This window comes from Scyliorhinus torazame, chromosome X (assembly GCF_047496885.1).
Source record: "Scyliorhinus torazame isolate Kashiwa2021f chromosome X, sScyTor2.1, whole genome shotgun sequence".
NCBI classification, from domain to species: Eukaryota; Metazoa; Chordata; class Chondrichthyes; order Carcharhiniformes; family Scyliorhinidae; genus Scyliorhinus; species Scyliorhinus torazame.
Window position 1 is genome coordinate 30,112,606 of NC_092738.1, and position 17,078 is coordinate 30,129,683.

Below are 17,078 nucleotides of genomic sequence, written 5' to 3' on the forward strand. Positions count from 1 at the left end.
TGCACAGACCCTCGCAAGGCAAACTTTATCCTCTCCAGCTTGATGAACCCTGCCATGTCATTGATCCAAGCTTCCACACTCGGGGGCTACGCATCCTTCCATAGTAGCAAAATACTCCGCCGGGCTACCAGGGACGCAAAGGCCAGAATGCCGGCCTCTTTCGCCTCCTGCACTCCCAAATAATACCCCAAATAATGCTAATCCCCAGCTCGGCTTGACCCGGGCATTCACCACCTTGGACATAGTCCTCGCAAAACCCCTCCAAAACACATCCAGTGCCGGGCATGACCAGAACATATGGACGTGATTTGCCGGGCTCCCCGAGCACCTCCCACATCTGTCCTCCACTCCAAAGAACCTACTCAACCTCGCCCCTGTCATATGCGCTCTGTGAGTAACTTTGAATTGTATTAGGCTGAGCCTGGCGCAAGAGGAGGAAGAATTAACCCTACTCAGGGCATCAGCCCATAGACCCTCGTCTATCTCCTCCCCAAACCCCTCCTCCCACTTGCCCTTTAACTCCTCCACCGAGGCCTCCTCCTCTTCCTGCAGCTCCTGATAAATCGCCGAAACCTTGCCTTCTCCAACCCATACACCCAAAATCACCCTGTCCTGAATCCCACTTGCCGGAAGCAGCAGGAATTCCCTCACCTGCCGCCTCACAAACGCCCTCACTTGCATGTACCTGAAAGCGTTTCCCGGGGGTAGCCCAAACTTCTCCTCCAGCGCCCCTAGGCTCGCAAACGCCCCATCGATGAACAGGTCCCCCTTTCTTCTAATCCCTGCCCGATGCCAGCTCCGAAACCCCCCGTCCATCCTCCCCGGGACGAACTGGTGATTCTCCCGAATCGGGGACCAAACCGAGGCTCCCACCTCGCCCCTGTGTCGTCTCCACTGCCCCCAGATCTTCAGCGTCGCCGCCACCACCGGACTCGTGGTGTACCTTGTCGGCGAGAGCGGCAGCGGTGCCGTCACCAGCACCCTCAGGCTCGTGCCCACACAGGACGCCATCTCTAACCTCTTCCACGCCGCCCCCTCTCCCTCCATTACCCACTTACGGATCATCGCCACATTGGCTGCCCAATAATAGCCACACAAATTCGGCAGCGCCAGCCCCCCCCCCATGTCCTTGCTACGCTCCAGAAACACTCTCTTCACCCTCGGGGTCTTATTCGCCCACACAAATCCCATGATGCTCCTGCTTACCCGTTTGAAAAAGGCCTTGGGGATCAGAATGGGAAGGCACTGGAACACAAAGAGAAACCTCGGGAGGACCGTCATTTTGACCGACTGCACCCTACCCGCCAGTGAGAGTGGCAGCATATCCCATCTTTTAAAATCCTCTTCCATCTGCTCCACCAACCGCGTCAAATTGAGCTTGTGAGGGCCCCCCAACTCCTAGCTACTTGGATGCCTAGGTACCGAAAGCTCCTTTCCACCCTCTTCAGCGGTAACTCGTCTATCCCCCTTCCCTGGTCCCCTGAATGCACCACAAAGAGCTCACTCTTCCCTAAGTTGAGTTTATACCCCGAAAAGTCCCCAAACTCCCTAAGGATCCGCATGACCTCCGCCATCCCCTCCACTGGATCCGCAACATACAACAACAGGTCATCGGCACACAACGACACCCGGTGTTCCTCTCCCCCCCGAACCAATCCCCTCCATTTCCTGGACTCCCTCAGTGCCATGGCCAGCGGCTCAATTGCCAGTGCAAACAACAAGGGGGATAAGGGGCACCCCTGTCTCGTCCCCCGGTACAGCCGAAAGTACTCCGACCTCCGCCGGTTCGTAGCCACACTCACCACCAGGGCTCTATATAGCAGTCTGACCCAACTGATGAACCCCTCCCCGAATCCAAACCTCCGTAACACTTCCCAAAGGTACTCCCACTCCACCCGATCAAAGGCCTTCTCCGCGTCCATAGCTGCCACTACCTCCGCTTCCCTCTCCACCGAGTGCATCATAATCACATTGAGGAGCCTCCGCACATTTGTATTTAGCTGCCTACCCTTCACAAATCCCGTCTGGTCCTCATGAATCACCCCCGGGACACAGTCCTCAATTCTCGTAGCCAGCACCTTCGCCAGCAACTTAGCGTCAACATTGAGGAGCGAGATCGGTCTATACGACCCACATTGCAATGGATCCTTGTGCCGCTTCAAGATCAAAAAAATCAGCGCCCTGGATATTGTCAGGGGCAAGGTCCCCTCCTCCCTCGCCTTGTTAAAAGTCCTCACTAGCAACGGGCCCAGCAGGTCCACGTATTTCCTATAAAATTCAACCGGGAACCCATCCGGCCCCAGGGCCTTCCCCACCTGCATGTTCCCCAATCCTTTAACCAGCTCCTCCAGCCCAATCGGCGACCCCAAACCAGCAACCTGCTCCTCCTCTACCCTCGGGAACCTCAGCTGATCGAGGAATCGTCGCATCTCCTCCTCCCCCGCTGGGGGCTCAGACCTGTACAGATCCCCATAGAAGTCCCTGAATACCTCGTTTATTCTCACCGCACTACGCACTGTATTCCCCCCTCTATCCTTAACTCCACCAGTCTCCCTCGCTGCCTCCCTCTTACGAAGCTGATGTGCCAGTATCCGACTCGCCTTCTCCCCATACTCATAAACCGCCCCTTGCGCTTTCCTCCACTGTGCCTCTGCTTTCCCCGTGGTCAACAGGTCGAATTCCGTCTGGAGGTTCCGTCGCTCCCTAAGTAGCCCCTCCTCGGGGGCCTCTGCATAACTCCTGTCCACCCTTAAAATCTCCCCCACCAACCTCTCCCTCTGCCTCCTCTCTCTCTTCTCCCTGTGGGCCCTAATGGAGATTAGGTCTCCCCGACCACCGCCTCCCAGACTACCCCCACCTGCACCTCCCTGTTGTCATTGGCCTCCAAGTATCTTTCAATACACCCCCTCATCCGCCAACAGTCCCACATCAAGGCGCCACAGCGGGCGCTGGTCCCTCTCCTCCCCCAACTCCAGCTCCACCCAATGCGGGGCGTGGTCCGAGATGGTTATGGCCGAGTATTCCATTCCCTCCACTTTCGGGATTAGCGCCCTACTCAAAATGAAAAAATCTATCCGGGACTAGGCTCTATGGACTTGGGTAAAGGAAAATTCCATGGCCTGCGGCCTGGCAAGCCTTCACTCCCCCCATTTGGTCCATAAACCCCCTGAGCACCTTGGCCGCAGACGGCCTCTTACCCGTCCTGGACCTAGAACGGTCCAGTGCTGGGTCCAGCACCGTGTTAAAGTCCCCGTCCCCCCCCCACATTATCAAGCTGCCTACCTCCAGATCCGGAATCCGACCCAACATGCGTTTCATAAATCCGGCATCATCCCAATTCTGGGCATATGCGTTCACCAGTACCACCCGCACCCCCTGCAACCTACCACTCACCATCACATATCGACCTCCATTATCCACTACAATATTCAGTGCCTCGAACGACACCCGCTTCCCCATCAGTATTGCAACCCCTCTGTTCTTCGCATCCAGCCCTGAATGAAAGACCTGCCCTACCCATCCATTTCTCAGCCTAATCTGATCTGCCACCTTCAAATGTGTCTCCTGGAGCATAACCACGTCTGCCTTCAGTCCCTTTAAGTGCGCGAACACCTGGGCCCTCTTGACCGGCCCGGTCAGGCCCCTCACATTCAAAGTTATCAGCCGGATCAGGGGGTTACTCGCCTCCCCCCCTCCCCATGCCGACTAGCCATCTCCTTTTCTAGGCCAGCCACGTGCCCGCACCTCCAGCACCCTCCAGTCCCCCAGGCGGCGGACCCCCGCCCCGACCACCTCTCCTACTTCCAGCTCCCCTTTGGCCAATGCAGCAACAACCCATTTCCCCCCCCTCCCCCCTGCTAGATTATCATCTAGCCATTTTGCTCCCCCCATGACACTCCCGCAAGTCAGCTGACTCCTGCTGACCCCGGCCTCTCCGCCATTCCATCGGCCCCCCAGTGTGAGAATCCCCCCACCCCATGGCAGTTAGTGTGCGCTCCTCCTCAGCACTGCCCTTCCCCCCCGGCCCCGCCCCCATCCTTCCCGAGCACGGGGAAAAGCCCGCGCTTTCCGTCTGAGCCGCCCCCCCCCCCCCCCCCCCCCCCCCGGCGCAGCTCCTTTTTGCGACCTTACCCCAACTCCCCATCCCCGGGCCTCCACCCCCCCTCTTCCTCCGCGGGGCCCTGCCCCTCCAACACCGATGCCCACTCTCTCCCACAGCCCCCACATCAAATCCATTCACCCATCCCCACCCAGCACCAAAACAAAAAAAACATTCCCCAAACGCAGTAAACACAGTAAACATTCCCCCACGACAAACCCTCAATTTGAGTCCAACTTTTCAGTTTGTATAAAGTTCCATGCCTCATCAGGCGTTTCAAAATAGTGGTGCCGATCTTGGAACGTGACCCACAATCACGCTGGCTGCATCATCCCGAACTTCACCCCCTTCCGATGGAGAACCGCCTTAGCCCGGTTAAAACCAGCCCTCTTCTTAGCCACCTCCGCACTCCAGTCCTGGTAAATTCGGATCTACGTGTTCTCCCACCTGCTGCTCCGTTCTTTTTTGGCCCATCTCAGGACACACTCTCTGTCCATAAAGCGGTGGAACCTCACCACTACAGCCCTTGGCGGCTTGTTGGCTTTGGGTCTCCTTGCCAGGACCCGATGAGCCCCATCCAGCTCCAGGGGCCTCGGGAAAGCTCCCGCGCCCAAGAGTGAATTGAGCATCGTGCTCATGTATGCCCCGGCATCGGGCCCCTCCACTCCTTCAGGGAGACCCAGAATCCGAAGATTCTTCCTCCTCGACCTATTCTCCATGTCCTCAAATTTTTCCTGCCACCTCTTGTGCAGCGCCTCGTGCGCCTCCACCTTCACCGCCAGGCCCAAGATCTCGTCCACGTTCTCCGAGGCTTTTTGCCGCACCTCCTGGATTGCCGCCCCTTGGGCCTTCTGGGTCTCCACCAGCTTCTCAATCGCCGCCTTCATTGGTGCCAGCATTTCTGTCTTCAGCTCCACAAAGCAGCATTTAAGGAATTCCTGCTGCTCCTGCGACCACTGTGCCCATGCTGCTTGGTCTCAACCTGCCGCCATCTTGCTTTTCCTCCCTCACACTTTCCGCTGCACCAGGATCACTTTTTTAACTGCTCCACTCCTGGTCCAATCCATATAATGTCGGGGGAACCTTGCTGTCACCTTCCCACACTGGGAGCCGTCGAACAATTGCCGTTGGGGCCCCTCTGAAGAGCCCAAAAGTCCATTCCCGACGTGAGCTGCCGAACGCGCGACCTACCTAGGCATAGTCGCAACCGGAAGTCCAAGATATATCAGACTTGGTGGAGGTGCAGCACAGATTCATCAGAATGATACCAAGGATTAAAGTGTTAAATCATGAGAAAAGTTTGTATAAACTTGTGTTGCGGTGTCTAGAGTATAGAAGATTGAGCGGTGGTGTAATAGAGGTGTTTAAGATATTAGAAGGCGCTGATAGGATGAAGAGAGAGAAAACCTATTATCTGGAGTCCAGAATGGAGTCCAGTCCTCTGAGTCCAGAATGGAGTCCAGTCCTCATCGAGGACGCGGACGACTTCGATTCAGCAATGGAGCTGCTAAAAGGACATTATATTCGCCCGGTAAACCAGGTCTACGCCCGACATCTGCTGGCAACAAGGTGACAAATCCCTGGGGAATCGCTGCAACACCATTGGTAGATATTGTATGTTTCCTATTGGTCAAGCTGTATGGTAGCTCCGCCCTGCAAGGCGGGGTATAAGTGCCCGTGCCGCCCCAGCAGCCTTCTTTCTGTACCTGAGCTGCTGGGGGAAACATCTAGCTTATTAAAGCCTTCAGTTGGACTACAACCTTGCTTTAGTGGTCACTGATCGTGCATCACCTCCCTTGATGTTCATCAATCCCCAACAGGACAACGCAAGGCTAAAGAGAAGGATGGGAATAAAGCACAGATCTACTCTTCAAGAATGGAAACAACTCATTAACTCGGAGGGGGGTGTTTCTTGTGTTTACTATTTGTCATGAATTATAAAGAACAGATATAAAATGTTGCTACAAATAGCAAACAGAAAAGAATTTGCCCCCAACTCTGCACCTCATGGAGAACATAGACTGAGGTTTGGAAAGAACATGTCAGGAAATATAGTTAAGCTGCTCTAGCTCAGCTCTTGTGCTTTAAAGCATTATCTGAACCCCTCAATATTTTGCTGCCTTTTAAATATGCTTCAGCCTACATGTTTCCTTTTTTGTAAACACATTGCTAACCATTGTTTGCATTGCATTGATCTCCATGGGGGTGCCCATTAACAGGCTGCCACTGTGGTACTCTGTTCAACTGATATCGTGGCAGAAATACTGCAGCAGCTTAATGTCATCTCACCACAGGAATCCTGCAATCTTTAAGACATTTTACTTTTCTGACTCTTTAAAGTTCTGAATCAGGAACTGAAATTATATAGATTCAAGACAAAAATAAATACAGACATGTTTTGGTATACCCTAGCACCAGGAGAAAAACCTTACATCTTTTGTCTTTTCCTCCTGCACATTAAGCATGCATCATCTGGACAAAGTACTTGGGAAAGTTTGATGGGGAGGCGGAGAAGGAAGAGGAGGGTTGAACAGAACCCAACAGAATTTCCTACCATTCATTTCAGGGCAGTAGAGGCACCCATTTCACCAATGATTCAGCCATATATAATTTATAAAATTAAGTATCTGAAGACCACACAAGATCCCTTTGTTTATATGAGAATAAGTGATCATAAGAAAATGATCAAGTCCTCAATCAACACACTGGAGTCTAGGATGAGTACACCAGAATCTAATCTGATCTGAATCACACTTGACCAGTGGTGCGAGCAGGCGGCCATAGTCGCTCGAGGTTGACTTGCTGAATTTAGTAAAGACATTGGCCTCCTTCCATAGGTGACATACTATCCTTTAATTATTATTTTAAAAATTCAGAGTGCTTTATCCTCCTCACACCGTTAATCATTTCACTAATGGAATGTAACCCACTTGTATACTTGGGTAGTGTCCCTAGTCACGAGCAAGTGTATCAATGTTAGCTCATCCCGAATTCCCCTCCTGTCCTGTAAGGAAGTATCTGGCTTCCAGACATTCTGGATTCAAATGAGCATGTTCTACCTAAAGCACAGAGCAGATGGTAGAGTGGAATATATGCTAAAATCAAGTGATTTTAGTGGACAGAAATGTTGGTTTGTCTGGACATTTGAAATTAAGCTTTTGAGGGATTTTTATACTGTCAGAACTGCTATTCTTTGAAAGCAAAAATGGCTGCGTGATTAGGAATGAAATACCCCATGGTACTATTCAGTGATGAACAGAGAATTCTGCCAACTCCTACCAAAAAGCTGAACTTGTCATTCATTTCACTGCTATTTGAGAAATTGGATGTAAAATGGCTGCCACCTTTGCCTGCATAATGACAGTTGACAGTATACTTCATTCAATGTCAAATGGTGTGGGATCTCAAGAGTGATGCAGTCGGATATGTAATTAGGTTGGATCGGATTGAACTGTATTTAGAATCGGATGTCTGTGATGCATGTTCTACCTTCTAGAAGTCAGAGTCAATAATCAGTATTCTGTCCAAGCCCACCCACGGATCTAGTTATAAATTGTGACTAAATATTCTACATTTGAAGCTATTTAACACACCGATGAAAAAAAGTCAAAAGTCTAAAATAAGACTTTTTAAATATTCACATAAGTTATCTTTACGTGGTTATTAATAATTTTTTCCCATTCAAAATGATGAGAGCGGAGATTTGGGAGCAAGTTGCTTGCCCACTTTCTTGTCACAAACTGTGTGCTGACCTGATTCATTATAAAAGAGGCTTGTACTGTACTCAGCTGTGTGTTAGTGGTGTCAGCAACTCTCAAGCAACCTCAAAGGTGGAGAGTAAAAAAAGGAGGGCTAAAATCTGCAATTCGCACACTATGAATGCTAGGACAATTGGATCTTTCAAGACCAAGATCAATACATTTTTGATGCCACTGATCCCAAGCATCAGAGGTGTAAAAACTGATTGAGATTGTAAACTTCAGCCCAGAAAGGAGACATCCAAGAGCAATTTAGTGCAAGGACAAATTAGGACTGGTATCAGAAAACAGACACACAGACCATATCAATACATGGAATGGCTAAAGAAGGGGAGGCAAAAATCCTGGCATAATTTAAGAACCAACTAGCTACTGCAATGAAAAACGTTAGGGTATTTTTGCATAGACAAAGAAAGATAGGCTGATTGAGTTTCCTTGTCTTGTGGTTTTGTGAAATAGCCTGCCAGCACTCATTATTCTTGGTGCATGAGCTTGAACAGTGTCATTTGAGTAAACCACTGGAGCACTGTAAAACTGTACCCCAACTCCAAGTTCATAAATTCATGCCTTTGGTGATGGGTGTGTAGGGGGAGAGGTAGAGAGAAGATTTGTAATCTAATCTCAGGGGATAGTTCTAAATGTTCAAAATTGACTAATTTACCTGAACCCTTCCACGTGAGTTCTGCCTTACAGCTCATTTCCAGCCATCTACTATTTTAATTCATTTAAGTAAGATTTCTCAAGTTCTGACATTACTAACCCCTTTTCCTTGGCTCATATGTGACATCAGCGCAAAAATAAAAAAGATAAAAGATTATTCCTTTGAAATTATCTTTATGGAACAAGATAAATTTCCTTCTATTAATGGCCAAGTAAGAAGAAGAAAGTCAGTCATTAACGTGGTTAGAGTTAAAAGATTCACGGCAGTGTTTGGAGTGTCGGAAGACCCAGGAGTCCAGGGGTTGAGAGAGGCCAACGTTCTGGCCTTTGCCTCTCTGGTAGCCCGGAGACGGAGCCTGTTGGGGTGGAGGGACTCGGAGTCTCCGAAACTGGGGGTATGGGTGAGCGACCTCACAGATTTCCTCAGGTTGGAGAAAATTAAATTTGCCTTAAGCGGGTCGATGGAGGGTTCGCCCGGAGATGGAAACCGTTCATTGACTTCTTCCAGGACAGTTAAGTCAGCAGAGATAAGGGAGGGGGGTGGTTTTAGGGTTAACAAGAAAAAGTGGCTGTAGAGAAGGGTGGGGGGTATGGTAGGGAGGGCGGGCTGCAGTTGTTGGTTACTCATTGAGTTACGATGTGATCTCCTGTTTGTTATCTTTTTGATCTTGGTTGTGGTTGTGTTTGATATTTATTTATAAATAATAATAATTTTTTAAAGAGAGTTAAAAGATTCTAAATTAATCTTGTTTGGGTTACCTATTGGAAAATGGGGAAAGTGGCATCTATAAATCAGATGGTGCGTCAAATAAACTAAACGGATTGGAAGCTATAAGTCTCCAAAGATGTCTTTCAGGTTTTTTTATAGAATCATAGAATTTACAATGCAGAAGGAGCCCTTCAGCCTATCATGTCTACATCGGCTTTTGAAAGAGCACCCTATTTAAGCCCACACCTCCACCCTACCCCCGTAACCCAGTCACCCCAACTAACCTTTGGACACTACAGGGCAATTTAGAATAACCAATCGACCTAACCTGCACATCTTTGGACTGTGGGAGCACATCTTTGGACTGTGGGACGAAACCGGAGCACCCGGAGGAAACCTACGCAGACACGGGGAGAACGTGCAGACTCCGCACGTACAGTGGTCCAAGCCGGGAATCGAACCCGGGTCCCTGGCACTACGAAGCAACAGTGCTAACCACTGTGCTACAGTGCTGACCCATACACAGAAATACAGATACAACTCTACAGTGCCTTTGACATAATAAAATATCCCAATAATCCATAAATTAGAATAATTAAATGCCAGGCTAGGAGATGAACAAACTATTTTTGCTGCTAATGAATACAGCCATGATTGAGGGGAAAGAAAGAAATCAAGAATTCAAAAATGGATGTCAGAACTAAACATAACTGGAAAGCTGAAAACCAAGTAATTGTGTGTTGCACTACCACATATTTGCCTACAGGAGACAAAGGCATTTTACTCCATACATGAGGAAGCTTAAAATGAGAAGCTTTGCAGGGTACAGGGAGGCAGGCAGCATTTAGCATCATTACTTATTTGGTCGCACTAGTTAAAAAGTAAAAGATGGATTTGAAGAATAAAATGAACTGAGGAAGGTAAACGATGGTGAACTTTCGTCGAACTGGAAAATTTTGATGTTTTTGCATCGTGATTATTTTCACTTCTTGTCATTGTTGACATCACAAACCTTTTTGTGGAAAATGGAGAGCTTTCGGCTAAACAAAAATTTAATTTGTGAATCCACACAACATACCACATAACAGTATGGGAAGAACCATTCTCACATCAGATTTGGATAAACCTACTGGTGCAAATTTCAGGCTGGTTTGGAAGTGTACAGGAGGAAGTCTGAAGAATCAGGTTTGAAAGTGTTCATAAACTCACAAAATCTAGTGGTTTGGTGGGGGGGGGGGTGGAGAGACAATCTTGAAAATCTCATGTGAAAATAAAGAACAAGCGTGATCAGAACCCAATAAGACAATTAGGAAAGCATCCTGGACTGTTCTGGTCTGCTTGAACTCAAAAATAGAGCAAACTGCATATCGCTGGTTGCATGTTGACTAGAAACCAGTAGCAAAAGAGAACTGCAGCCTTGAGAGACACCATTTTATACAGAGAATATTTCCATTGCAATGTTCCAATGTGAATTGAGTCATCCATCAGGTCAGGGATAGAGGCTTGCAAACCACGTTCCCTTTAAAAGAGCACCACCTCTCTTTTCCAGCTGTCAGGAGTTTGCATTTACAGCATTCAGCAGTGTGGCGAAACCCCAAACCCCCAGATGAAGCAGCATCTTTAAGAGCACACTGTCATGCTCAGCCCACACAGTCCTCCTGCACAATGCTTTGCACACTTTACAGTCACCTACGCCAACCACTCAAAACATTAGGATATATACTCACATGTAGATGCACATCACACACAATAACAATTGAAAGGACAATGTAGAATGCTCCCAGACAGACGGATAGGAAGCGCTTTGTATCCAATTAAATTTCATTGAGATAGAAATAAAACGGTGAAACAGAAGTATCTGAAAACACGATTGCAATATTGAATGCCACTGTTTGATAAAACTTTATTCAAATATTCATGTTGCAGCAAAACGAAATCATAAAACTCACAAAGCCATCAACATTCTTCAGGCGGAATGACATCTTTGACATGTTCTTGGCCCAGGATTCATCCTCACCGCCTTCAAGGTTAATATTTCAATGTGCAGAGGCTCCAGTGATCGTCTCCCCCTCATCCCCCCCCCCCATTCCCTCGCTGGATTTAATGTTGTGAGCGGTTTATCCGGAGCACATTGAGCAGCAGCAGCCGATGCTCAGGAAGGCAGAACATGCACACGGCACACATGACAGAAATATTAAATGTCACTGCCGCATTGACTGGAATAGTTTTACCTTCGCATTGAGGAATGTAACATACTTTAATACATCGCACACACGAGTCAAGACATCGGATCAAATATTAAACAGCATTCATCATACCTCGGATAAAATGAATTAACCACCTCCGATCCGAGCCCCAATTCTACCATATGTACATTTTTTTTTTCAAAGGAGCAAAATACTGAGCGTTGGATGGAGAGATTCAAACACAAACACGACGTACTCCAGAGGTCAGACACAGTACCTGGTAACTGAGGGCACATTCAGATTCCTGACTCCCAGCCGGCATGGTTGAAGCTGACAGGAGCGCTCCTGATCTTCGCCGCTCGACAATTGAGCGCCCGGGAGAGTGGGAGCGCGCTCGGTCCGCGCTCCACACAGCGCGCGCGCGATCCGCGATCCACACTGCGCGTGCTCAGTCCGGCCCCACACAGCGCGCGCGCGGTCCGCGCTCCACGCTGCGCGTGCTCAGTCCGGCCCCACACAGCGCGCGCGGTCCACGCTCCACCAGCTGCACCAGCCGCGCGAGTGGCATCAGCACCATCCTTATGTCTTCCCTGAGTGGCTAACCTGCCAGCGGAGCCCACCACTCAGCATCGTTGATCCTTTAATATATGCACAGGGGAGGGATGCTGCCTGGAACAGGACCTATCTCAATGATTGACCCAGCATGGATAGAGATCTCTTTTACAAAATGCAGCAATTGTATTATATTTTTTAAGATATCCAAATGAAATCTCAGATACATAGATACATAGAAGATAGGAGCAGGAGGAGGCCTTTTGGCCCTTCGAGCCTGCTCCGTCATTCATCACCATCATGGCTGATCCTGCAACTCAATAGCCTAATCCTGCTTTCTCCCCATAACCTTTGATCCCATTCGCCCCAAGTGCGATATCCAGCCGCCTCTTGTGTATATTCAATGTTTTAGCATCAACTACTTCCTGTGGTAATGAATTCCACAGGCTCACCACTCTTTGTGTGAAGAAATGTCTCCTTATCTCTGTCCGAAATGGTTTACCCTGAATCCTCAGACTGTGACCCCTGATTCTGGACACACCCATCATTGGTAACGTCTTCCCTGCATCTACCCTCCATTTCACTCTCAGGACGGCATGGTGGCACAGTGATTATCACAGCTGCCTCACAGCTCTAGGTTCAATTCCAGGCTCGGTTGACTGTGTGGAGTTTGCACTTTCTCCCTATGTCTACGTGGGTTTCCTCCGGGTGCTCCGGTTTCCTCCCACAGTCCAAAGATGTGCAGGTGAGGTGGATTGGCCATGATCAATTGCACCTTGTCCTCGTGTCCAAAGGTTAGGTGGGGTTACTGGGTTACGGGGATAGGGTGAAGGTGAGGGCTTAAGTAGGGTGCTCTTTCCAAGGGCATGTGTAGACTTGATGGGCTGAATGGCCTCCTTCTGCACTGTAAATTCTATGGTTCCAGATCCTAACCACTCACTGCATAAAATAAATTCTCCTGATGTTACTATTGATTCTTTTGCCATTCAGTTAAATCGGTGTCCTCTGGTTCTCAATCCTTTTGCCAATGGGAACAGTTTCTCTCTCTTACATATGTAGGTAAATGCAACTGTGTAACGTGTTGGTAAATTACAGATTAAAAAAATTTCACACAATGCAAAATGTGTCAATGCAAAGGAAATATATTACACAGGGCAATGCACAATGTGCAAGACATGCAAATATGATAATTTCCTAATTAAAGGTGAAATCACCTCCATGAACTGTATCTAGCAACCCCTTCTCTTTACTTACAAATACATTAAGAAGTCTTACAACACCAGGTTAAAGTCCAACAGGTTTGTTTTGAATCACTCGCTTTCGGAGTACTGCTCCTTTCTCAGGTGAATGAAGAGGAAGGAGGAGTGCTCCGAGGAAGGAGTAGTGCTCCAAAAGCTAGTGATTCAAAACAAACCTGTTGGACTTCAACCTGGTGTTGTAAGACTTCTTACTGTGCTCACCCCAGTCCAACGCCGGCATCTCCACATCATTACAAATACATGTTACACAGTTGTATGTAATGCTGCTCAGACAATGTTCAACTGACAATTCTTCCCTCAAAATAGAAATAGTTTGTCAAACACCGATTTAAAAATGGAACACATTCCTTTAAAATTACCCTTTATTCCAAAATCCCATCACACTGCTTTGAAGTTTGGATTCTTTACATCCTGCATCATTGTCTTGATATAAACTGTTCACAAAGAACAATCTGTTGCTTTTAAATGGATCAATTCAAGATCAGAAGCTTCAGCAGTCTATTACCTCCATTGTATTCCCCAAGTGGATGTAAAAGTGAGTGAAACACACTTTCTTGGGAATGAGAAGGGATGCAACAGTGGAAGCTGAGAAGGATGACGGCATCCATTAGAACAAAATACAGCTCCAGATTCTGGAGCAGAGCACAGAGCATTAGATTTTCCATATTTCAAATTGAAAAAGGGCCAACATCCATGTCGCAGGACATCATAAAGTTTGAAATAGGAAAGATGGAGTAAATTGGATTGGATTTGTTTATTGTCACGTGTACCGAGGTACAGTGAAAAGTATTTTTCTGCGAGCAGCTCAACAGATCATTAAATACATGAAAAGGGAATAAACAAAAATACATAATAGGGCAACACAACATATACAATGTAACTACATAAGCACTGGCATCGGATGAAGCATACAGGGTGTAGTGTTCATGAGGTCAGTCCATAAGAGGGTCATTTAGGAGTCTGGTGACAGTGGGGAAGAAGCTGTTTTTGAGTCTGTTCGTGCGTGTTCTCAGACTTCTGTATCTCCTGCCCGATGGAAGAAGTTGGAAGAGTGAGTAAGCCGGGTGGGAGGGATCTATGATTATGCTGCCCGCTTTCCCCAGGCAGCGGGAGGTGTAGATGGAGTCAATGGATGGGAGGCAGGTTTGTGTGATGGACTGGGCGGTGTTCACGACTCTCTGAAGTTTCTTGCGGTCCTGGGCCGAGCAGTTGCCTTTTGTAAATAAGCAATGAAGTGGAACCAAACTTGAATTTTAAAATTCTGTACAGTGTAGAAAGATGGGAAAGTTCAAAAAGATCAGGAGTTCCAGTGACAGGGTGACACGGTGGTGCAGTGGTTAGCACTGCTGCCGCACGGCGCTGAGGACCCGTGTTCGAATCCCGGCCCCGGCTCACTGTCCGTGTGGAGTTTGCACATTCTCCCCATATCTGTGTGGGTTTCACCCCCACAACCCGAAGATGTCCAGGGTAGGTGGATTGGCCACGCTAAATTGTCCCTTAATTGGGAAAAAAAGAATTGGGTACTCTAAATTTATAGAAAAAAAGGAATTCCAGTGATCAGGACTTGTAACAGTTTATTTTTAAACATGACATTCAGCTGTAATTTATTGTCTGAAGTGGTCAGTGAGATCAAGTCCCCCACGGTACAATCGGATTTGGATCAAATAATTTGGTTTTCTTCACCTCAAATGATTTGAGAAACAGAATTTTGCTGACATTCAATGTGATACCTCAACTGTTAAAACACACACTGAGCTCTTAACTAGTTGGTTATCAAATTTGGTTCAATTTTCACATTTTAAACGGAAGGTAAGCCTGAAATGCCAGTGTAGCATATTGTCATATAAATATTTAACATAATTTGTCTAAAATTCTTTATTCCCATTTTAACAGAGACTTTGGCTGGTATAAAACTAAAATGGTTACGGTTTCCGTAAAAACAAATTCACTTCATAAAAATAACCAAGATCAGAATTTCAGATAAACTCATTAAGCACTCATACCTTAATATCATACAGCATAATTTCAGGCCCCACATTCCTTAATTGGCCTTGTTTTTAAAAAAATATATATTTTATTGAATTTTTTTTTCCGAGCAACATTTTTCCCGCTCACAAAACAAGCGAAACGATAACAGTAACAAAACAGAAATTTTTTAACTTTTTAACAATAATAATAATAATAGTAATAATAATATACAAGTAACAAAACCTCGTACTCTATTGACCTATACTCAACTAAGCCTCCTCCCCCCCTCCCCCCTCCCCCCTGGGTTGCTGCTGCTGGTCATCTGTCTTCCCTCTAACGTTCCCCTAGGTAGTCGAGAAATGGCTGCCACCGCCTGGTGAACCCTTGAGCCGATCCTCTCAGGGCAAACTTTATCTGCTCCAGTTTAATAAACCCCGCCATATCGTTTACCCAGGCCTCCAGTCCGGGGGGTTTCGCCTCCTTCCACATGAGTAGGATCCTGCGCCGGGCTACGAGGGACGCAAAGGCCACGACATCGGCCTCTTTCGCCTCCTGCACTCCCGGCTCTTCCGCAACTCCAAATAGAGCTAACCCCCAGCCTTAATTGGCCTTGTTGACAACGTAATCACTAATATTGGGACCAGCCAGTAAAACAATGTGTGGGCTATTACACATGGCACTACAGGTAGACTCTTAGTTCCCAGCTTTTGAGCACATAGCAGTTTTAAACCCATCAAACTGCGGATGTTGTTAGAATTTTATCGGAGGCCATTGAAGCCCTCGGTGGTTGGGGGAAAGGGCAGGGCAGTGGTCAGGCTATGCCCCTGGCACCAAGCCAGTGCCAACTTGGCACTGCAGGGGTACCAGGTTGCCACTGCCAGGGTACCAGGGTGCCAGGTTGGAACTGCCAAGGGGCGGAGAGGGTGGGGGATCCACCCTCGGTTGGGGTGGGCCGCCATGGGGGGGGGTTGTTGGGGGTATCAGAGCTGGGGGAGGACTTCGCTGTGGGGGGGTGGATAACCGTACACGGGTCCTCCATGCCAACGCCTGGACCGCGTGTACTCGTTCCGGGGGCACCCTAGTCCCTGCCTGTCTGCAACACTTATACCTCTGCACCTCTTCATTCACCTGAGGAAGGAGCAGTGCTCCGAAAGCTAGTGACATCGAAACAAACCTGTTGGACTTTAACCTGGTGTTGTAAGACTTCGTACTGTGCTCACCCCAGTCCAACGCCGGCATCTCCACATCATGGCTGCCATCGACACCATGGGATTGGTGGTCGGCTCACATCGCGGAACAAAGAGTCAGAGGCATCATACTGGTTGTGGCGAGAGTTTTTAAATTTGTCGCTGACAAGTGTACACCACTGATCCACTCTCCCGACCCTCCTTCCCTCCCTGCCCCTCCCCCTCTGACGCACACTCCCTCCCTTACCCCTAACATTCCCCCTTTCCACCCTAGTGCCCTCTCAGTGATCCACAAAGTGCTTAGCCTTCCATGCTCTAGGTGTATCCCCAGGATGAACATCAGAGGTGGAGGCAGCCAGCTGCTTACCAAGTCCCGTGGCCCTCGATGCCCCTGGCGGGCGTCTTGTGGGGGCTCTGGGGCCGGAGGGCCCCGGTGCACTTGCCGGTGGCACATGCACAGCCGTGTCGCCCTGTCTCGAGTGCTGACTGTGTCATCAGAGGGGTGGGACCCAGGGTAGCTGGTGGCCACCGTCGCCACTCCATAGGATGGGTCTGGGTTGGCACTCAGCAACCTCTCTTACAGGTCGGTGCCCATAGGGCCCTGGTGTTCACCTCGGGACGGAGGGGCAGCTGGACTGAGCCCCGGCTGCCCCTGCGTCATCTGGCTCTGCCAGCCCTGGTGGCTCCCCATGGTCCACAC

At 48.5% G+C, this 17,078-nt stretch overlaps 1 protein-coding gene across 1 annotated transcript in view; it reads right to left on the reverse strand.

The window, feature by feature from the left end:
- The window catches only part of LOC140405470 (electroneutral sodium bicarbonate exchanger 1-like), a 391,515-nt gene extending 379,687 nt beyond the window's left edge, over nt 1-11,828 (reverse strand). The window contains exon 1 of the mRNA XM_072493938.1: nt 11,690-11,828. Within this exon, the coding sequence (XP_072350039.1) occupies nt 11,690-11,734 (45 nt within the window). The 5' untranslated portion in view covers nt 11,735-11,828. The remainder of the gene's footprint in view (nt 1-11,689) is intronic.
- Nucleotides 11,829-17,078: the final 5,250 nt, after the last annotated feature.